The sequence below is a fragment of the Chroicocephalus ridibundus genome, chromosome 9 (genome assembly GCF_963924245.1).
Source record: "Chroicocephalus ridibundus chromosome 9, bChrRid1.1, whole genome shotgun sequence".
NCBI lineage: Eukaryota > Metazoa > Chordata > Aves > Charadriiformes > Laridae > Chroicocephalus > Chroicocephalus ridibundus.
The window spans coordinates 20,423,685-20,445,863 of NC_086292.1; the positions used below are offsets into that span (position 1 = coordinate 20,423,685).

Consider the following 22,179-nt stretch of genomic DNA (forward strand, 5'->3'; position numbering starts at 1 on the left):
ATAATATATAATGGTAAAACCTGCTTGCAGGTAGAACTGCTGCCTTTTTTTGTGTTTTTGTTTTAAAATAAATAATTTGTTTTAACGGAGGCATCAACTTGTAAATCTACAGAGAATAACAAGTGATATTACTGCCCCCAGAGGGGCAGTGTGCAATACAGAATCCCGAGTTATTTACCTATTATTATCATACCACATCATTTTGAAGCAACAGATTTAAAACAAACTACTGCTGAGTTTTACAGGCAGCAGTAGTGCACAGTAAAGGAGACTTCCTTAAGATTGGCACGTTCTCTCTACTTTTGCAGTGCCAAAATTGGACTATTTTTAACTTGATTTCATTGCAAACTGTGTTGAGAAATGATCATGAGACTAACCTGCCTAGACAGTCTTATTTGCTCGTATTTCACCTAATGGTAATGAAAAATGAGTGCTATTTTCCTTGCTTGTCAAAAACGAGTTATTTAACCCTGATGAATGGACAGTATGATAATGTACCTAATACTTTTACAGCTGGTGATACAGAGTTGCAGAAACTCTAATTTACTGTGCAACTCCAGGACACAGATATGGTAAGGGACGCCTTTTATGTAATAAAATTTTTTTCTTTTACTTCGCAAGAGCTACTTGCACAGAGTTTGACATCTACAAGTAAATCCTGAAGCTATTAAAGTTGGCATGAGTTTTGAAACTCAGTTTGAGGTATGGATTGACCCTGGTTGTGAGCAGCACGATGAGTCCTCTCTCGTTATGGAACTGAACTCATACTTCATGGGAATCTAGCTGTCAATGAGCAATGCCTGCCGTGCTGCGAGTAGTCTGTGTGAGCTTTACGACTCTTCTCAGATGGTTAACTTTAAAACATATTCATGGCTACTTGCATGAACTTGCTTTGAACTAAAAATGTGTTTATGTGCTGGTTTCCCAAGTGATTCTGTCGTGTAATGTGAAGATGCAAACTACAAAGTGAGCTAGTGTAGGTGTAATCCACAACTTCTGTAGTCTTCCGTCAGTAAATCTACCTTCAACCTTTTTTCTTCTTTTCCTGATCAGCAAGAAAAATTTGCTTATTGAACAGCTACTGAAAAAATCCTCATGATTTTGCACAGTTTCCAAATAAATGTAACAAAACCTGTCACAACTGGTATTCCTACCAAGGATGGTGGGTGATGAAAGTTTTGGTGTTTGGGTATTAGGTATATTGGTAGTAGTCTTGGATGAAAAGTTTACTTCATGACTGTTTCAAGGTAGTTTTATTTTTACTTTCAGCCAAGGCTAAACAAATGCAAACTAATAACTAGAATTAAGACCTTTTCAGGCAATTTTAATAAAGATCATTTTAAGTGAGAATATAATGCTCCTGTTTAGACAGCAGTAAAACTTGTCTATTTGCAAGTTTCCTACTTAATGAACTCGGGAGCAACTTGATGGATAAAGACGTAAGAGAAGCCTACGTCTAGTGCAGATCTTTGAAAGATTGACAGATACAGAGATAAAAGAGATTAAACATAAGAAAGATAAAAACTGCAAAGGATTTTTAAAAAAAGTCTGAAGTAATAATATGGATTTAAGAATAAAAATGGTACAAAATGACAAGAGAAAAGGATGAAAGGTTTCAGGAATAAGGTCAATTTAACAGTAAAAGCAACGGAAGCTGACAGGGAGAAGAGGGGAAGGCTGCAAGGGAAGATAAAAACTGGAACTAAAGATGTACTGAACTGAGAAGGAAAAGAAAGTCCAAAATCCATTCGCAAATAAAAGAACCAATAATTAAAAAGGTGATGTGTTACTGTGAGTGTGATGTTGTTTTCACAGTCTACTAGTTTTGTGTCTTGGATAGCGTTGAAGTTTCTTCTGTCTATTAAGCAAAAGAAACCTTAAGGAAAGTATCTATACTTCCATTCTTGTGGAAATCAAAATGTCAACAGCCTAGTAGGCACCAAAGTGATAGTGAAACCTTGGTGTTGTCTCCTTCAGTCCTACTGCGTATGGGAGTGAATCCAACTTAGCCTCTGTCATGGTTGTCTGTTACTCCTGTATGGCTTCACTGGGCAAAACAAGTTTCAGGAGAAGTGAGATGAGGCAGTCAACTTCAGCTGTCTTTCACTGATGTTGTTAATGTCCAGTTCTTCCTAGATAAATATTTCTCAATTGACAGGCATATTGATAAATATCTGCCTGGATGTAAGCATTATTTTTTTGTAGTCTGTCCTTTCCTTCTCCTTTCGGCAGTGGTAGTATGAATGTTGTTCTGAACAGGTCAGCCCTGAAGTGGTCAGGCAGTCGCGCTAGGTGATCGTTGTAGATCCCTTCCAATGGAACTGGTCCGTTCTATTGAACACGTGTGCCCAGAGTCACTGTCAGCACCTCTAAAGTATCCTGCTTTTTGTTGTTGTTGTTTCTGAGCCTTTCCTGTATTTTGTCACCTTTTCATTCTGTCTTAAATCTGACTTGTGACTCATGCTGTACCTGTTTAAATTGAGCTGATCATTTTTTTTATAATGGCAGACTGTTAATTATTCTCTTCTTGTTTTACCTGGAAAAAAAGTTGTGTAAGGGATCTTATACTTCTCTAACTCATGTTGGAGGGCTTCATGGGGATTAGTTACCTGTATCTACATGTCGCACAGTTCTTAATTAAAACTGTGTTGCATTGCCATTTTGGTTATTTATGGTGTAGTAATCAAATATCAACAGATAGCAAGATGGATAACACGTTTTTGCATTTTACCAATACAGTATAAAGCCATTGTTCTTTTGAGCTGCTGTGTAAGTACCTGTGAATGTTGGGTTTCAGCCGTTCAGTAGGCAGTGGCATTGCATTTATTTTTAATGCAAGGCACGTATCTGCCAAATGGAAGGACACCCACCGTGCACAGTAGGTGGGTTTTGACTGAACAAATTGATGTTCTCTCAGCCATTGGCACTGCATTTTTTTTAAAAGAAAAAAAGGTATATAATTGCTAAAGAATATAAAAGAGAACAAACAAAAAAGGAAGTCAGAGTAGGTTGGTGTTCCTGGCAATCAAGTATTTTCTCAGATGCTTTAATTATGGCTGTGGCACAAATTGTTTTACACTTGTGCAGAGCTTTTATCAGAGGTGCTTACCAGACTGATGAGTTTCTTGGCACAGAGTAATTCACAGTTGTGGCTTATAATGGTAAAACGTTTTTAATATGCTATTAAGTTGATAGTTTTTTTTAATCTGTACTGGTGCGTGGGGTTATTCCTCCCCGAGGTGCAGGACCCTACACTTGCCCTTGTTGAACTTCATTAGCTTCCTCTCTGCCCAACACTATCATGTCCTGACCTCGCTGAATGGCGTCACTGCCTTCTGCTGTGTCAGCCACCCCTCCCAGCTTTGTGTCATCAGCAAACGTGCTGAGGGTGCACTCTGTCCTCTCAGCCAGGTCGTTGATGAATCTGTTGAACAGGACCAGACCCAGTAACGACCCCTGGGGAACACCGCTAGTTACAGGCCTCCAACTGGACTCTGTGCTGCTGATCACAACCCTCTGAGGATTGTTCTCGATCCACTTCACTGTCCATCTCTTCATGGCAGATTATTTGAATCTTTTCTGAAAGGTTTTTTTGGCCTATACAGACTTCTTCTATGTGGATAAGTCATTTTTTTGTCATTCTTCATTTTACACATATGTGTGAGTGTATGCACAAGATGAATGTTTCATGAGGTGGTGTGTCATGGTCGTAATAGCGGGGAACCAAGTTGTTGAAGATGACTCAGAGAAGCAGACGTAGAAGAATCTTTCAGGCCTGGTGAGAAAATCTGACTGCAGGAGTTGCTCTGAAAGATTAAAACAACCAGTTGCCTAAGGGAAGGGGTGTGTTTACGAGCTGTTAGCTCATTGCGTAGGATATGATCGACGGGATGGAGCAGGCCCAAAGTAATAGAAGCACGTATCTTAAATACGTGATTTCTGTGGCTGAATTGTTAAGAGAGGAAAGCTTAAAATCATTATTATTTTGTACTTTTTGTGAAAGAAAAAAGAACATGAAATCTGTTTTCAGCAATCAAAATACCTTGGAGGAAGGAAGTAAGAAGTTAGGAAAGCAAGAGAGAAATGTCTAGAATCATGGGAAATAATTTCTTGGGTGTTCTCTAAGAGCTGTGTCACCCGTGTCATGGTGGACTGGCACTGCAATATTTTTTTCTGCTCTCTCTTCACACGACCACTTAGAAAGGAAGTCACTTCAGAGAAAATTATTTCTAATTACTCAGAGAGATAAAATTTTAGAGTGGGGCACTGGGATTTAGCCAAGTGGCAGCCATTAATGTTAATGGAACTCATGCAGCTAAATCATTCTTCACTTTTATGAAAAAGGTGTCCTAGAGAGTTTACATAAAGACACAGTTGTCTGTCACGCAGCTGGACTATAAATCACTGCTACTGTGTGTACAAGTAACATAGCAGGAGAGGCGGACAATTTAGTATAGTGATATTTTTTTTCTGAGCTTGGTGGAAAGCCACTTTTTATGTACTTGAAGGCTGTAATTTTTCTAATGCTTTTTGGTAATTAGCAATTTGAGCGTATTAATAATTTGGAGTGGTCGTGGTGTTGTTCCTCGTGACAGTAAGTGATGTACTCACTCCGCATCTCTGTAGCGGCTGTGATGTAAGGTAAGCTGTGAGGTTAAACAGTATTCTGCTCGATACAGTCTTTCAGCTTCTTGCCTAATGTGATTCCCCTATTCACATCACCTGTTGCCTTTACTGGCTTTTCTCCCTCTAGCATTAGGGAAAATATGATAATTTAATGCCCAGCAGCTGTTTCAGGATAGAGTAGGGTAGATCTCAGTCTCAGATACCCTGTATTACTGTAGTTAGAAATGTCTTAAATTGTGATTGCATAGTGCAAAAATTATCTAAAAAAACTCTGCAAGTTTCTCAAAATGAGTTGCCGGCTTTTGTCAGCTCGGTGTGTTTCCAGTCGGTTAAATCATTGGGCTTTAGAAAGCTTTCCTCAGTAAACTGCTTTTATGTTAAGGTATGTCTGGAGAGTGAAGTGCCTAATTCCAAGACAAAATATGATCAGAAGATGAGTCATCTGCCCCTAAGGCACTTCTGTATCCATAGTTGTGTGATGAAATGTTTGGAATATGAGTCTGTGTTACACGGGTTTAGCCGTGTTCTGTGTCACAGGATACATATTGTGTGTCATGAACGTACTTCTTTGTCCTCCAACCTGATGGTCAATTTATTTCAGAAGTTCCAAGATACCTATGTTTTAGATGTCCAAAGCTGCCTTAGAGCTAAGGTACGGGTGTGTATGCTGGCTAGGGTGAAGCATAAATCCATGTGGCTTCAACAGCAATTAGGTCAGACTTTGTACAACTGTTATTTGGAGACCTTTGATCCCAGTGTCAACTGCAGCTCTTTCTTGAAGGAAAATTTCCATATCATACTTTTGTTGAAGAAATATGTTTTTTTACTCCTATTTCTCTTTTTGTTTGGGGGGGGAAAAAAAACCAAAAAAAAGTAGTTAAAAAACCTAGCAGAAACACAACCATGGATGAAGAATTCTGTTATACTAATTCTTGGTTAACAGATAAAGTCTTTACGTTTTGGTTTTGTAGCAGAATATTTCGGGGAGTGGTATTACAGATAAAGCACTACTTTCAAAAAAACTCTGACCAAACATAAATATCCCAACCCCAAAAAAAACCCAAATCGCCAGAAGAACCTGTTGACATCCCTGACCCAGTTTATCTTTTATGGCTTTTAGGATTCAAATTAATCCTAATTAATTCAAATTAAATATGCCACAAGCTTAAAACTGTTAGCTAAGTAGGAAGACTTCTGGCTGGTTTTCTGGTGTGCTGTTCTGGTAGCACGAGTTGGAAAGATGGCACTGTTAATCACATCCTCTGGTATGTGTAAATACAGTGATTTACAGCACGTGATTTAATCTCCATGAAAACAAGACTTACAGGGCTTCATAAGAGTTCATTTAATAGTAATAACATTGATGGCACATTAGGTCCGCTGAGCTCAGGCGATTTAAACGCAGCAAGGATTTGTCATCTGGTGATTCTGTAACCTTTAAGCCTTTTCCAGTTTATATAGTACGCTGTAATCCCTGTTATGCTCTGGGCTACGGTAAGGCACTGAATGGCAGAAGGGCAATGTTTGCATTCAACTTAAGATCTTTAGCTTTCACTTCCTTTATTCAGCATACTGCAGCATATCTGCTTGGGAATATGACCCTCTGATTTACAGCATTATTCTGCTTAGTGCTTCGTTGAGAAGTGTTTTCTAGATCCAAACTCTAATATTTATTTAAATTTATTATAAATACGATCTTATAAACTTAAACTTACTTTCGAAACTAGCATCAAAGTAGATTTTATGTTGAAGGTACTAATGTTGCCTCTCCTGTTTAGCAAGTTGAAAAGAATAAGTCACTGACAGGTGGTGTTTTATTACTCCAGTTCCAGCCTTCCATTGTGATTTATTATTTTTTTTTTAATTGCTATTATTGTTTAAATAAATAGTTGGCATCTTGTCTTTACACTAAAAACATTGTGGAAGTGAATTACGTAGGTCCTGGAAGAAAATGGGGGAAGGGGAATTAAATAGGAGTGTTAAATTTTTGACTCTGCACAGCCAGCATCCATCACTAACTCTTGCTGCAGAAGATCATAAAACCAATAGGAAAGTTCGTTCCATGTATGACATCCAGAAAACTTAAGCTACTGAGTGCTTCTTTAGTATAAAAATAGAGACATTAAAAATACAAATTTCTATATAATAAAACTTTTTTACTTGGGAGATAATTCATTGCAAAAAACAGGTGAATGTAGCGCTTTAACATCCCATTAGAATTCTCCCTATTCGTGTTAAGTCTGGACATGTAAAATCATTACTTTAAATGCTTTTTGCTTTTTATTCCTTTTTATTTTATTGTTACTTTATTACTATTATTCATTTTTACTGTTTTTTACTATTTAAAATTACATTTACAAAAGAGCAGATTTATGGTTTCTAAGGAACTCAGATTTTCTTTTGCTCTCTGAATATAGGAAGGTGGAGACAGACGATTAGAGAGGACGAATAAATGGATGATTAAAACAATAAATGAATTCTTCAGGTTTTGTAACTTGGATTGAAGCCAAGATTCCAGTGGTTGTATTCATCCTTGACCGAGCAAGCTGCAGGAGGAGAGCACACGCTGAGAACAGTGGAATATACAGCAGCAGCAGTAATGCAGAAGCACGGCTAATTAGAACTCCTGTAGGCTTTATCAACAGGTCTGCAAAACACAATAATTAAGATTTGACTGTGAAAACATGTCACTTTGATGTTTTTGAGATGAGACAACCTAGCTTAAAATTACCCCGTTGAAAATTATCACTTAAAATCTTTTTTTTTTTTATAGCCGTATATATAATGCATCTGCTACTACTAGTGACTTTTTGCAATTACTGCAATCAAAGCTAGCACTAATTTAATTTCTCAATAAACTGTACAATACATAATACATTCCTGCAGGCTAATACTAAAGTGAGGCTAGCGAGTTGGTTGAAAAATACTTTATTTTGGTACAGCCACAATGTACCTGAGGGGTATGTTTTGAGGTAGGAAAATGGCTGTATGCAGTAGGTTCAGAGAAGGTGAGGGGATGGCTTTCTGAGCTGCTGGTCCCAGTCCTGGCCTCCTTGAGAAGTCCATGCTCCGAGACCTCAGTTCAGGCTCAAATCTCCTCTGCCCTCTCCCACTGAAGTAAACAGAGCCCTTGACCTGGACTTCCACAGGAGCTGGAGAGCTTTCCTGTCTTCTCAGTTCTTCCAGTTACGGGCTTGTATCCCTTCACATAGGCCAGCCGCAGCCCTGCATCCGAGACCTCTGCTTCCCTCCTGGCACCGTGCCGTCTCTCCCAAAAAATATCTGATCCTTCCAGGAAGACCTATTCTTAGAGTGACCTGCCTTGGAACGGGGCTGGCCCCGTTGCCCGTCGTTGTTTGGACAGTCCCCTTGCATTTTAATTGACGTCTTTTTCTTTCTTTCTTTCTTCTTTTTTATTTGTCATACTCTCACCAGGGTGACCTGAGCGAACTGGGGAAAGTGTTGATGCAAGGATCTTTCAGTGTTTGGACAGGACACCGAAAAGGTCCGACAAAAATGAAGGATCTTGCCAGGTTCAAGCCAATGCAGAGGCATCTCTTCCTGTACAAGAAAGCCTTGGTCTTCCGCAAGAAGTGAGAGGACCATGGAGATGGATATGACAAAACCTCATCTTACAGTTTTAAGCATTTTTTGAAAGTAAGGAATTTTTAGTTGGGGCCATTGCCTTTTATGTTGTAAATCAGTAATTCTGCAGATCCAGAGAGCATATTTCCTCTGTCACGGTGGCTTGTTTCCTGCTGTTACGGGTTGTAATGCCCCGTATGGAAGTGCCATGCCCCTGAAAGGCCGTTGGTTGTAATAAACTGTGAGGAACCCCATAGCTGAAGCAGCAGCTGGGAGAGCCTGTGGACTCAGTGTCACATATGTGGTGGCATCTGCTGGGGAGATGGTGTTGTGGGCAAGTCCCAGGGATGAGAATGTGCCTTCCCCCCTCCCCTAGTCCCCTTTCCAGCAGCGGGGGCGAGGGCATGAAACTGGGGAGGCTCTTCACGCCTTCCCCAGCCCAACTGGGAGAGCAAGGGGTCTCCTCATGTCCGTGGTCCCCAGGGAGGTCCCTTGGGCTGGGCTCTGTCTGGTGCCCAGCCTGGAGGAGCCTGGCTGCTCCCGAGCCCTGTCTCTCAGCCAGGGGGATGCGGAGAGAACTCTTCCTCCTCTCTCATTGCCTTTCTCCTTTGGCAGGCTCTAACTGCAGCTGAAAGGACAATTATCAGATGAAGAGAGTAGCCTGTGGCAAAATATGAGGGACATAAACAACTGTCTCAAGCCTATAAATGCTAACTATGGTCAACAAAAATCCCAAACTGCTCCTCTAAAAGGGACCTCCTGGCGTTCTGTGGGTGATGAGTGCTTCTAACACCAGCGTTTTGTCTCAGTACTCTGCCTTGTTTTTCTTAATAAGTAAAAACCCCATATGGGTATATCTTAGAATAGGAAAAAACCTGGGCAGTTGGAGTAGATGCTGCAGGTCCTTGATCTCAGCGGGGTCTGGGGACAGAGGTGCCACGAGTCGTCGGAAAGCCATGTAATAGTAGATAAGTCTGTTCAGCTCCAGCGCACGTTACAAATTGTGTATTAAAAGCAAATCCCAGGCCATATGTGAAATGTTTTTCCCAAACAGCATCACTTTCTTTCTGGAGAGCTTGTTTTCCCTGTAGCGCTTGTTTTGCCATACGTGCTTTTGAAAGAACTGAAGAGGTGGTGTGGGGAAAGCCTGCTCGGAGGAGAAAATCCTGTGCTCAGGAATTCAGGCAATGTGGCCAGGATTTTTCTTTGCCTCCAGAGGGCTCGTTTTCCAGTTGTTTGCGTTGCCACGAGAGGTTGGGGTAAGAGAATCCGTGGATGCTGCAGGATTACATCTGCACGCATCCCTTCTCAGAATTGCTGTCCTGAGGGCAAAATCATGTTTCTGGAGCTTGATATTTGTTTGATTCATGATAGCACCAGGACATTATTTTTCTTCGCAAGGGTGTTTTCTGGGGATTCGGAATTAAAGCAAGCCGTTGGGTCGAAGCTGTGTAACTGGACGTCTGTAAAACAAACATTTACGTACGGAGTATGTAAAATAGCCAGTGGTCAATACCTCTTCAGCTGAGATTCAACGATGTAGAGGATGCAGGTTCATAACTCGCTGCAACGCCAAGGAGGTGAGTCTGCCTCGTACCGCCCTGGAAGGCGATGCAGAGGAATGCCATCCCAGAGCTTCCCACCAGCCCACCTCGTCTGCATTGCAGTCAACGGCTGAGGGACAGTAAATCCTGGCCAGGGGGGGACACACCATCTCAAAATCCGCTAACGTGAACGGACAGACCTTAAATATGTCTATTGCTGGCACTTCTCTTCACATCCTCATAGTAGATCATGTAAAATTTCTAAGATCTCGATGCCTGGGCAGTTTTGTAGGAGCCTCCGTATAATTTGCCGCGTTAAACAAGATGCACAGAACTGGAAATTGCGGCAACTGGATGGGGTGCCCTTTCAACATCTTCCATGAATTTATTTTTTTTAACTTTGAAGTTTTTTAAGTGTTCGTAACATCAGGATGGAGCCTGATCCAGCTTTTGAGGGCATCACGGCACTATACTGCACAGGAGAGAATTTTCCAAAATGTTCAGGATGATGCTGCAGACTTTAACCGGTGTGTTTTTTGAATACCAGTGGATGTGTGTAGAACTGCCAGTGGTCACTGGCTTTGATCACCTTCTTACAAGCCCAGTTGTGCTCAGCGCAGGTCTCTCGACTTTTGTCAAACGTGGCTGTACCGGAGTGGTTGAGAGAGGGATGCCAGGCAAAGAGAGACTGGGAAATACTGACCGCTCTTCAGCGCGGCGCCTTTCCGCATCTGGAGGCAAACGCTTTCTCCAAAGGTCAGAAGAGCTCTGCTGCTTATGCCAGGGAAGAAATGACGAAAGCTAATTAGCAACTTGTTTTCTATTTCCTGAGGCTGTTGGTGGTCACTGAAAATGGGCGCTGACGTTTGAAAACATAACGAGGAACAGAAAGTTTGCCCAGGTGACCCAGTCTGTAAATCCTCCTCATTAGTTTCTCAGACCAAGAGCTCTGAGGATGCACGTATTAAAGAGGGACAGCAGTGTTAAACAGATGCTCTTTCTAGGGCTTTATTTGTATTTATGCTGATTTATCTAATGCGGTCCGTGTGAATAATTTATGGTAGATGATTATTATTATTATATATATATATATGGTAGATGATTATTATTATTTTATATATATATATTATATATATATATATAACCATTATTATTAGATCTGTTTCAAAACGTGTAAGTGGGATACTTTAGCTATTTTGGACCATGCATTAATCAGCAATAAATTCCTAGCAAACTGTGCTTCAAATGAGAAGATGTTTTATGCGATATCGGGTATTAAAGCACTTTTCAGCTCTCCGACGTGTTCGGCAGGTGGGACAGAAGTCTCCTGTTGATGAAGACTTTCTTGGACTCCAACCATAGTTGGAGCTTCTCATTCAGTTGGGTCATGGTGTGCAGATCCTGAATGATTTGTGCCTTTGGCATTTCCATCCACCTTATCAAAAGTGGGCTGTGATAAGGGGTACAGCAGCATCCGGCCACATCTAGCTTGAAATCTGCGTCCTTCCTAAAAGCCAGGTTTGTGGCAGCTCAGGCTGTACATCAAAAAATTAACCCTTCTGTTGGGAACCTTGGGATGATGTCTCAACTACAGGGATAGGCAGGGACCAAAAGACGTTGAACTGAAATTCCTAAAGGAGCTGAGGGCTTCACAAAGGGGTTTTAAAGATCACTGAAAGAATGAAACACGGCATCCAGCGAGTAAATAAAGAATCATATGGCAGAAATAATGTATGTAGAAAAATAACGTGCCATGCATTTATAATGCTTCGTGTGCCTCATCTGGGAAACTTCATGCTGGAAGAGGTATGAGATGACTTTTCAGTTAGTTCCACTGATTCCCGAATGAAAAGTCCCCATCGATTAGTTTCGGAAAGCTGTTGCAAATACAACAAGCTGGTGGAAAGTCAGGGGGGATAAGTTAGATAATGACTTTCACTTGCAACTGAAATTAAAGTTGACGAAATATGTTAAATTGGGTGAGAACAGGTTTGTTTAACATGCTGCAAAATGTCTGGAATCGTAGGGAAGAGGGAGAGATTTGTGGTATGGTTAACTTTTTGGTTCTTTTGGATTTGCAGATGAACGTGGTTGGAATAACTGAGAATGTGAAAGGAGATCATCAGAAATTTGAAATCTGGTATAGTGGGCGAGAAGAGGTCTATGTCGTGCAGGTTTGTCGCTTCAAAAGCCTGGATATTTGTACATCCTCATAACAGCGTTAGGGAAATGCCTCCCCTTGATCTTTATGGGATTATCAGATATTTAACTTGCATTTTCAATTCCTGTTTTCCCAAGACAGCATTCCCATAGTTGTCCCAGCGGCTGGTCCTTGGTGGCTAGTCCAGGACTGTAAAAGTCATCTTAAAGTGGAGACAGAATTGCCCCTTGGAACCAGAGCCTTTTATTCCAGATGAACCCTCCAATAGACCTGGAACTGGACAAAAAAAGACTTTACTGTGCTTAATAGCTTGTATGAATTGAGCTGGGAAATGGGCATCATGCTTTAATGGACACAGGCCATGTGTGCTCCTCTGCAATTAGATGTCAGAACTGCTCCCGGAGCAAAGGCTCAGCCTCTGTGCTGCTATTTCCAGCAGTCTTTCGACTCATCTGCAAAATAGTAGCCTGATTGACCTGATTCCTTCCTGATTATTTTTTTTCCCCCCTCTTCTAGCATTTTGAATAGAAATTTGTGGAGGTGAAATGTTTGCCTATTGGGGTGTTCACAGGAAAACCCGTTGTGAAAATATTGTTTGGTTTTTTTTAATAGGTCCTCTGCCCAGCTTTTTTTCTGTTTGTGAACTTAAATTCACAAAGCAGATGTATGTAGTCAAGTGCACATATATACAAAATGCAGATTTGGCCCTTTAGCTATTTTGTTAAAGAGATAAGAAGCAAACACATGTGCGCTTTTGCCCACACTCCTCGCATTGTAGTGATGGCTCCACAAATTCCACTGTGTTTTGCCTGGATGTAGTGGGGATCATCAATTTTAAAAGCTGAAGAATGTTTAAAATTTAGTGGTGGCTTTGGATAAAAGGGGATTTCAGGTTAATTACAGCATGGAAAAGTAAGGTTTTATTCATACATTATAATGGGTGATTCTTAATTCAAAATTCAGACACTTTTCTCTTCTTCCAGGCCCAAACAGTAGATCTGAAGATGGCATGGCTAAATGAAATAAGGAAAATCTTGTTCAAGCAGCAGGAGCTTATAAAAGGTATATTGGACCAGTTTCTCTGTGGCATTGACTCTGCAGCAGCACCTTTCCTATTTTCACATTGCTAATCTTCAGATCCACCCCTTCTCACCAGAACGTTGCTTTTTTCAGAAGCAGCCTGGTAGCAAAATACTGGAGTGAGGCCTTACATTGCCGGGACATAATGTAACTCAGAGCAGTAAAGGCCATGTGCCTATGTGAAAATGAATTACTGAAGTATATATATATATATTTTTTTTTTGGTCATTATTTGGGGTTTACTTCACATTTGTTATCATGGGCTTAATTCAACAGAATACATAGCAGATGCCTAGTCTTAAGCATATTAGAGTCCACAGTGGCATGCTGGCTATTGGATTTGTGCTAGCGTACCGTCTTCATCATAACTAAGTCTGTGCTTTGCAAGAGTCCCTAGGTCTGGTTTTCTCTAACCAGAAATCTTTAGGGTTGTACAAGACGTCTGACTCTTTAAGTAATGCTTCAAGTGTGACGGTTGCTAATAAAAAATGGGATTTATGCTGGTGTTTGGCGTCCCCGCAGTGGAGAAGCAGCAGCCCGGCTCGTGCACGGACCAGCTCCCGCTCTCCTCCCAGCTGAGCGATGGGTGAGTGCCGGGATCCAGACCGGGGGCTCCTCCGGTACCTCCCATCGCTGGGCACCTTCGGGCCGTGCTGTATCGTGCCTCTGTGTATTTCCCCCAGCTCCGTTTCTGTCCGGGACCCCCGGGTGGGTGGCAGGAGGGACATGCTGCCGTCCGTCCTTCGGTGGCAGAGGTTTGGGGACGGGGTCTGTAAGAGCAGCCTCCAGCGCTTCCCAGCAGCACAGCCTGAGCTGCAGCTCCTCTGCAGATGGAGACAAAGATGAAAGACAGTGCTCAGGTTAAGGGGAAGAAATACTGTAGAAATTTTATTTCTCCTCTGAAAAAAATTGGAACTGGGCACTGAAGTCCTTTACTTTTATATAAACATACATCCAAAAGTACCATTATTATTTCTGACCCTGTTTTACAAGACCTTATGGAGTTTGCATTTGTTCATAAAGTAAAACTAAGATTAACTTTTTTTTTTTATCACTCAGAAAGCAGCAGAGAGCCTCCATAAGCTCAGAAGAGAACGACTCGGAGCGCACCAGCCCGGTGATGCTGGACAGTGGGCTCCCGTCCCCCCAGAACAAGCCCCCCAGAAGTAGGGACCCTTCCCCTTCCCCCGGGGCGGGCTCTGTGGGTGCTGGGGTACCCCCACCCTGAGCTGCACGCTCTCTTTGCAGGCTGGCCGGGAATGTCACAGTCCCTGGAGATCTGGGAGGGGCTGGAGGAGTGTTCGGGTAACCAGTACCTCTCCAACTGCTCGGACACGGAAGAGGAGGACGGGAACCAGCTGGTTAGTACGGAGATGCAATGGTCCCAGAGCTGGGGGTGCTGCTGATTTTGGTCATCTCACTTTGTTTTGAGGTTTTTAAAAGACGGGTAGACATAGTGCTTAGAGATATAGTTTAGTCATGGGTTGTGGCAGAGTTAGGTTGATGGTTGGACTAGATGATCTGAAAGGTCCCTTCCAACCTGGGCAATTCTATGATTCTACAATGGATGTATCTTGTCCGTGTCTCACAGATTTTCCATATTTCAATTTTGGGGACACAGTTTCCTGAAATAATTTTAATTAACATAGCTGATAGGGTCACCTTCCCTGCGTGACAGGAAATGTAGCTAAACAAGATCATTTTTTCTTACTACCACAGTCTCCAGGAAAATATAAAGCCCTTGCGGACTGCAAGAGGAGAGGATCAGAAGACCTGCTGGTGAAAAACGGGGATGAAATTCAGCTTTTGCATGAAGATGGTGAGGGACAGTGGTAGGTATTTTAGGATTACTTTGCCTTATCTCTCAGAGTCTGCAAGGCAGTCCCCGTGCAACCTCTCTTGCAGCTTCTGATTAAGTTTTAGACTGTTCCAGAAAGCTGGAGAATTCATTCTCTTGCCAAGACTGGAGGCCATATGCACTGGCTTGTCCTGGGGAAACATGTCAGGACTTCCCTTGCTGTGGGCGAGCTGTTTTATCAGCATCCTCGCCATCCCTCTTGCCATGCTCTTCCTGCTTCAGATGATGCTTCAGGTGAAAGCTCTTTGCCTGCCCCAGCTCAGCTGCTGGCTTTGCTCCTCTGGGCTTGTTAATAGCAATATTAAGTAATTGTGAGACATTTTCCTCCCTCAAACGAGTGTTAACTGGTTAATGGCTGTGCTCCAGCTTTGTGTTGTATTTGAAGCTGTGGCTCAGAAGATAACGCTTCACGGCTGGTTCTCTCCCATTGCCTGGGAATTCACTGTACCCAGCCTCCTGCCTGTTGAGTCTCGTCCTCTCAGAGGGCAGTGTGCCCTCTTCTGAATTTTTTTTTTTTTTTTTTTTTTTTGGCAACAATTTGGCAGAGATTTCTGGCTGTCTTTCCTTTCCATGTTGATTTCTGACTAGCTTCTCATCAGTCCGCCCAGGGTCCCAGCAGGCTAAAGCCTTGGTGGGGCTGTGGGGAGGGTGATGCTGGCAGGAACCTGGATCAGATTTGTGCAGGCACCGGCCCCGAAATGCAGAGAAATAAGTGCTCCGTGGGGGATTGCTGGCCGACATCTTCAGCCCTGGCATTTCAAGGGAAATCCAGCCTGTTATCAAAAGCAAGATGGAAAGCATCGCAGTTTTGCTGAGCGCTCCACACCTCTCGCAGCCACTTCGGCCAAGATTTCGCACACCGAGCTCTTTTTATTTTTTTATTTTTTTTGTTAGTGCAGATTTCCCTGCATGAGTGAGACAGAGAAAGGTCATTTCTGAGCATGAGTATTTCCAGCTGCCTACATCCTGCGTTGAATTTGCTTATAGTACCCTGCCTAAATCCATCCTACCAGTCTAGCTTAGGAACAGGATTGAGGAACGTAATTGCCCTTCCCATCCATGGTCAGTGGAGGGAAACTGGCCCCTCTGGAGATCAGTACAAGTCTCAGGCATGATAACTCTCCATTGATGAGAGCTGTGCTCCCAAGGTAGGCTTTTTAATTAGATTCCTCAATATAGGTGGGAAGAATACTTTAAATGAATGCCCAGCTCCTGTTAAAACGCTTCCCCAGTTTGAACAAACTGTTGGTTGCAGCAGCAGTTGTGCAGAACGTGCCCGTGTCAAACTGCTCCCGTGTCGGTTTGTTTCTTTTACTAATACTGTTGTTGTTCCAAGGTTGGTGAAAAACCTAAACAGAAGAAAAGAAGGCTGGATTCCCGTCCACAGTCTGCAGATAGTAGTGGGCAACTGCAGGTTTCGGAATGCCAAAGTCGCAGGTATCATATAGCACGCCTGGCAGAAATATTTCATAACTCCAGTCGGGTCTTTTAAGCCATTTGCGTTACACTTGATGTACTAAATCTGGCTGCATATGCCTCTGCAGGAAAAAAACCAACAAAACAACAGAAAGCAGCTACTCCAAAAAGCCTGCAAAAGTAGTAAATTAAGCCTTTTTGTTTGTTTGTTAACACCTTAAGATGTTTCTGTGACTTCAGGCGCTAGTAAATTAAAACTAGGCATTTAAAAACGTAGATTTCTTTGCAAGAGCAGTGGGTGGAAGGTGGGGCAGAAGAGACGGAGTCTGATCAGGGATTGCCGGGACTGCTTTGCCTCCGCGCTGCTGTAGCTCAAACCCCGTCTGAGCAGGAGGTCCCTAAGCAAAAATCTCCTCCTGCCGCAAAAGGCGTCGCGGCCCGACCCCCGGCACTCTAAAGGCAATACTCCATTCCTGCATCTCTCTTGCCCTCTTTGCTGCCCGCTCGTTAATCCAGCGTCAGGATAAAGTTTATAAACAAGTCACCAGGTTTCAGCAGAAGGTGTCTAGTCTCGAAAATAGTATTTCTCATTTTCTAGCTGTAAGTGTACATAGAACTAGATGGGGGAGCATTAACACAAGAAGGTGCCTTAAGAGCAGCCTGTCGCCCTTGCTTTGTACGCAGCATCCCCGCTCCATGGCCTGCCTCATCGCCGCGCCGTCCGCTGGAAACGGGAGACCAGGGTTTGCGATGGGAGCTGCTCAGGGAAGCCACGTAGATGTAGTCCATTTCAAAAAAAAAAAAAAAAAAAAAAGAGAGAATACACCAGTTATGAAACAAATTTTGCGAACAGATTTTTTTTTTTAAAATACTTCCTTTTTGTCAAAATCTTTTGTTTTGATGAATACGAAGGAAGCCTTCTGAAAGGCTTAAAATTCCAGTCAGCTCTTGATGGTTTTGCAGTATTTTTCCGTGCAGTCCTTCCTGCACAGGAAGGTATTTTTCCATCCCCTGTCTTGCAGGGCAGTCAGATTTCACAGGTTGGAGGTTCCCTGCCTTTCCGCAGGGGCAGCTGGGGGTGCGCTGGCGCAGAGCTGAGGTTCCCCTGGCCCTGCTCCCACCCTGGAGCACCGCGTTGGTTTTTTTGGGGAAATCTGGTTATCACATCTCCCTGGGTCCTGGACCATGGGGGAGCTTTCTCCCTCCATAAACGCATCCTGAAAATAGGATGCCGGCAAACTTTGAACGGCGGTTTGCTTTGTCGGTGGTCATATCCCCCAAAGCCCGGAGACTCGCAGCTCCAGGCTGGTTTGCGGAGTTGCTGGGTGCAGACTCAAAGAGGATTTCACAAAGCAAGACCACAAAAAGCTCCTCCTGAAAGCCTCACACCGCTGCCCCGGTGCTTTGCAGTCGTGTTGTCCGGGTCTAGTCGTAGCACCGGGGCTCTGTTTTCCCTGTTAACATTAACCTTGTTCTCTCTGGCCGTTGCTGATCACATCCTATATGCAGGCTCTAGGCACGATTCTAATTTTACATGCGCTCCAGGCCATATTGTAGGGTGATGTAGGATGTCGTCTTGCTGTTTCCTAGAGCTATTCCTAGAGCTTTTCGGGGCCGTCTCCTTATAGCCAGAATGTACTTGCACTCTGAAAACTGATTTTTCAAACAGTACCTCTGCATTTAGCAATTCCCTTTCCTCTGCGGACGGATCATTTTATACTGCAGGTGTCTTTGTAGCACTGAGTGCTCAGGTTGGGCTCTCTCCTGCTTCTGCAGAAGGTGGAGCTCTTGCTCCAGTTCAGGAGAGGGAGAATTAGGCAGCCAAGCAAAGTAGAGGCAGGAGGGAGCACTGAAACCCTCACATATTATTATCTGCTTGTGCCGAAATGCTGTTTTTCGGGTAAGCAGGGTAAGCTTGATGAACGGGTCGGTCCCCAAGAGCTTGGAGCGCGTTGGAGTCGCTTCAGAGCCGGGGCAGAGGCAGCGCTGGCCCTTTGCAGGGGTTAGTGCTGCCGTTATTGCTTGGCTACAGGTCCCCACGATAAATAAAAATATATCTCTAATCACATCATTCCATAACCAGAATTCGTACAAATCTTGGGTTTGGGGTTGTTTTTGTGTTTGGTTGTTTTTGGTTTTTTTTCTTTTTCAGTGCAAAGCCTTTAGCTGGATAGATGAAACGGTTCCCTTACCTGAATGTTTTTTCTCAGACTTATACTGTGGCCCTAACGAGAACCTCCCGATACAGGATGGCTGATACCTGCACCCTTCCGAGCTGTTCCTCTCCCCTCCTGGTAATTATTCCAGCGATGAGCCAGTATGAATCATAATGAAGTTACCGGGAACTTTTTGCTGCCCAGTTGAAGTTATCAGATGTGTATTTGCTCGGTGCCCCGCTCCCCTACCATTGCCAGCCTGGCAAATCCACCATCCTCTGCCTGGTTCCTAAGGGAGAACCCATGTTCAAAGCCAGACACCCAACACTCAAACGAACCCACAGATGATTGTTTTTCCCTTTCCTCACGTGGCTGCATGGGTAGTTTTGCTTATAGTTGAATGGTTACTACTGGCAATGCCATGTAAATGTTGATAAAGCAAGTATTTTGGTCCAAAAGTATTTTGGTCTTTTGCAAATGTGGTGAGGGAGGAAAACCTTATTAAACATTTTATAAATGTTGGCCTGGGTATAAGGCAGGAGGCTGTCTGGAAGGAAGAAGGCTGGCTTGGGGGGCAGTTTGAAAACCAGTTTTCCCTCTGGTGTGCTTCTAGCTGTGATTTCTGAGATTAGCCCTTGCTGCTTTCTTCCGAATAGATTTATTCTGTCTCCCGTGCAAATACATGGGGGATTTTCTTAGGTGGGTGCTGTAGAAATAGTTTTGCATCGCAGGTGGATAACGCGCGGAAGTCAAAATTGGAAAAGGTTTGGAGTGAACTCCACTCAGAAAAAGCAGTATCCCAAATATAGCTCCTGCTGAGACCCACCTGTGTGTGGGTAGTTTCAGCTGCCGTGAAAGCGGTTGGGCGTTGCCTGGTCAATTATAGGCATTAACGAGGACCGGTGCCTTGGGGAAGGTGAGGGCAGCAGCGTCCCAATCTTTTCTCTCAGCAGCACTGTGAACAGATGCAAGCGAAAGGAAGCAGGTTGTTCACTCACAGATTTTCATGAAATGGGGCTAAAGCTTTTTTTTTTTTTTCCCCCACCTGACCTTTAAATCTGGGGAGAGAGAAGGGCACATTTCCCATTTCCACTCGCTGCGTGGAGGTTGCATGAGTGATTTCTTTTAGAGGGAGCATGAAATAGATGGGCCTGCATAAAAAACAGGATTCAAACAACCCAATGGAAGCAGTGGTCAATGCCTTTACATGTTACATATATAAAAGAAATACTGCTACAACTTTCAAGTTCTTTTAAACAGCAAAAAAAGAGCTGCAGGCAGAGGGTGACTTGAGCCCAAAGGCGAGGAGCGCGCGGAGCAGGGCGGAAGGATGCTCTGTGCCGGGGCAGGAGCACGCACCTGCGTGGTTTAAGGAGGACCCTGGTCCTGTTCCACACGCCAGACCCTCCCAGTTCATTTTAACACCCCACTTGCCAAATGATCTCCTGCAAGCCTTACGGGCGTCCCCTGTGTGTGCTTTTCGTGCAATATATAAAGCCGAGCAAAGGTTTCTCCTGCTGGTTGTGCCCAAAGGAGCGAGCTCAGGTGTCCCCTGCTCCTGCTGGCCAGAGCAGTGGGGATTGTCCTCTCTTGAGGACAACCCTTGAGGCCACCCCTTCAGCCACTGGCAACCACAGCAGAGAGGTTTTAAGTCACTGAAGGTTATTTCCATCTACTTCAAAATCGGACACGGTGCACTTGCTAGGTGGCAAAGTAGGAGCCTCTTAAGTTCCTGTCGGGGCTATTTATAGCGGTAACAATTCTTGTGGTAACAATACACATTTTGAGGTACAACTGTAAATATCTGTCTCAAACACGCACACATTGCATATTTAATGGTTTTAATCTTTTTTTCTGTCTTCCATGGTTTTAAATCTAAGCTTTTCTTAGTTTATGAGGTTGATAAGTTCTGCAAATCTGAACGTACAGCCTGAGATTTTTAACATTTGAAGCTTTGCACACGACATGGTATGTTACCTTAAGTATGCTGTTGAACTAGGCTCTTCATGTATATGGATAAATTACAGTAGAGAATTTTCTCTGACTGCAAGTTTAAATTAACTATATTGTATATGTACCTGTATAAAAAAAGTGTTAGATCTATATTTAAAGGTTAAAAACTTGTTAAATAAATTCGTATGGAATATGCAATTCTGTCCAAAGAACACCTCTGCTATAATGCTAGAGGAAAAAAAATAACAATTCTCACAGTGTTGGTTTTATTTCACTTCTTTGGAAAAAATCTAACCTTCTTACACGCATTTTGATTTTGAAGTGAGCAGTGGCAGATGATCCGATTAGCTTCTCGCTGGATGGAGCAGCAGTAAAATTGGGAGAGGCACCTTAATGCTCATACTTATGTCTGCAATAGCGGCTATTGAAAACCCGGCCCTGGCTCGGGGTGTCTCCATCACCAGCCTCTCCTGCATCCCAGTGCAGCAGGGACCTCCGGGCTGGGGACCACGGGGGCCGTGTGGGCATCAACAGCCCTTTGGCAGGTGGTGTCGGGGGGAGAGGTGGCTGGGGGGGCACATCTCACTGGGTGGGAGGGAGGAGACCCCCCCTCAGTGGGGCTCTGCCTCTGGGGACGTGCCGTGGTCCTGTGCGCGGTGCCTGTGGTGCGGTAGAGCTTCTGCCCATCACGGGGGGCAGTTCCCCGAGGCCACGCTGGTCCCCTCTGCACACCTGGAGTTTGCCACGGAAGGAGACGCACGACAAGCCAGCACGGATCAGAGGTAAAGCTCCCCTCTCCTGGGATTATTCCCTTCCCTTGAAGTTGGGAACAGAATTAAACCCACTGGAGACAGCCCCACACAACACATCTGCCCAGCACAGCCTTTCCCCAGGTGATCAAGTGCAATGGAAACATAATAAAAAGAAATAAATTAGAGTCATTGGAATGATCTATTTGGCTAGTTTTTTCGATAAGAAATTTAACTCTGACTTTTTGAAGGGCTTGTGTCAGACAGAAATTCATTCTCACCCTCCTGTAAATCAGGTTATATTTTGCTGCACAGGAAGCGTGTCGGGCTGGTGTCTAATGTGTTAGGGACTGAGCCTATCTGCACAACTGTAAATATGTATGTACATATGGTTTCTAAGAGGTTGGTTTGTTGTTTCAGTGCTTTCAAACCGGTGATTGATTTGCTGCCACCTCCCCTTCCCTGTGCCTGGGTGCCAGCACCCATCCTGGGCAGGGGCGTCCCGCTGGGGGACTTCCCCAGGCTCGGCTGGGGAGGGCAATACTCTGTCTCCATCACCACCGGCAGCACCCGTGGCCGCGGTCTCTAATTTAACACCATTAATACAGAGACCAGGAGAGGTAATGAGTTCTAAGCAGTTCTCTTTATAATCCTAGCAAGACTCCACATAAATCATTAGCATAACGCCTGCCACTGCCTTTAGATGAGTTTTATACAGATTTTAGGTGGTTTACACAGTTTTTATGCAGTATTAAAGCAGGAGGAGTGTTTTCTGCTGCTCGTGATCCATCTCAGCTTGACTCATGTGGAAATGTGTGATGCCTCACGTGTTCGCCTCCCGCCTGTGCTCCTGCTACAGTGACGATGCTGGATGCGGGTGTCCCAGGCCCCCAGTCCCTGCTGGGCTCCCCTTGCCTGCCGTGCCGCAGCCGTGCGTGATGCCGGTGGCACACTGGCCCAGGGCAGGTGTGAGCCATGCCCCAGCTCATCCACACCAGCCAGGATTTGGGGGATTTACACCATCTCAGCAGTGCCAGTACGCTCAGGAATG

At 43.8% G+C, this 22,179-nt stretch overlaps 1 protein-coding gene across 3 annotated transcripts; it reads left to right on the forward strand.

Moving 5' to 3' along the window:
* The first annotated feature begins 365 nt into the window (after positions 1-365).
* On the forward strand, positions 366-21,412 carry MCF2 (MCF.2 cell line derived transforming sequence). Of its 3 annotated transcripts, XM_063346764.1 has the most exons (11): positions 366-572; positions 7,044-7,271; positions 8,062-8,283; positions 11,837-11,929; positions 12,900-12,978; positions 13,519-13,582; positions 14,056-14,162; positions 14,245-14,357; positions 14,716-14,828; positions 16,191-16,291; positions 18,481-21,412. In XM_063346764.1, exons 4-11 carry the CDS (start codon positions 11,837-11,839, stop codon positions 18,525-18,527), a joined length of 717 nt encoding a protein of 238 aa, XP_063202834.1. In that variant the 5' UTR covers positions 366-572; positions 7,044-7,271; positions 8,062-8,283; the 3' UTR covers positions 18,528-21,412. The 3 variants fall into 3 exon arrangements, with proteins under 3 accessions (XP_063202834.1, XP_063202835.1, XP_063202833.1); XM_063346765.1 differs by lacking the exons at positions 366-572; positions 7,044-7,271 and having other exon boundaries at positions 18,423-18,514; XM_063346763.1 differs by lacking the exons at positions 366-572; positions 7,044-7,271; positions 8,062-8,283 and adding an exon at positions 9,572-10,511.
* The last annotated feature ends 767 nt before the right edge of the window (positions 21,413-22,179 follow it).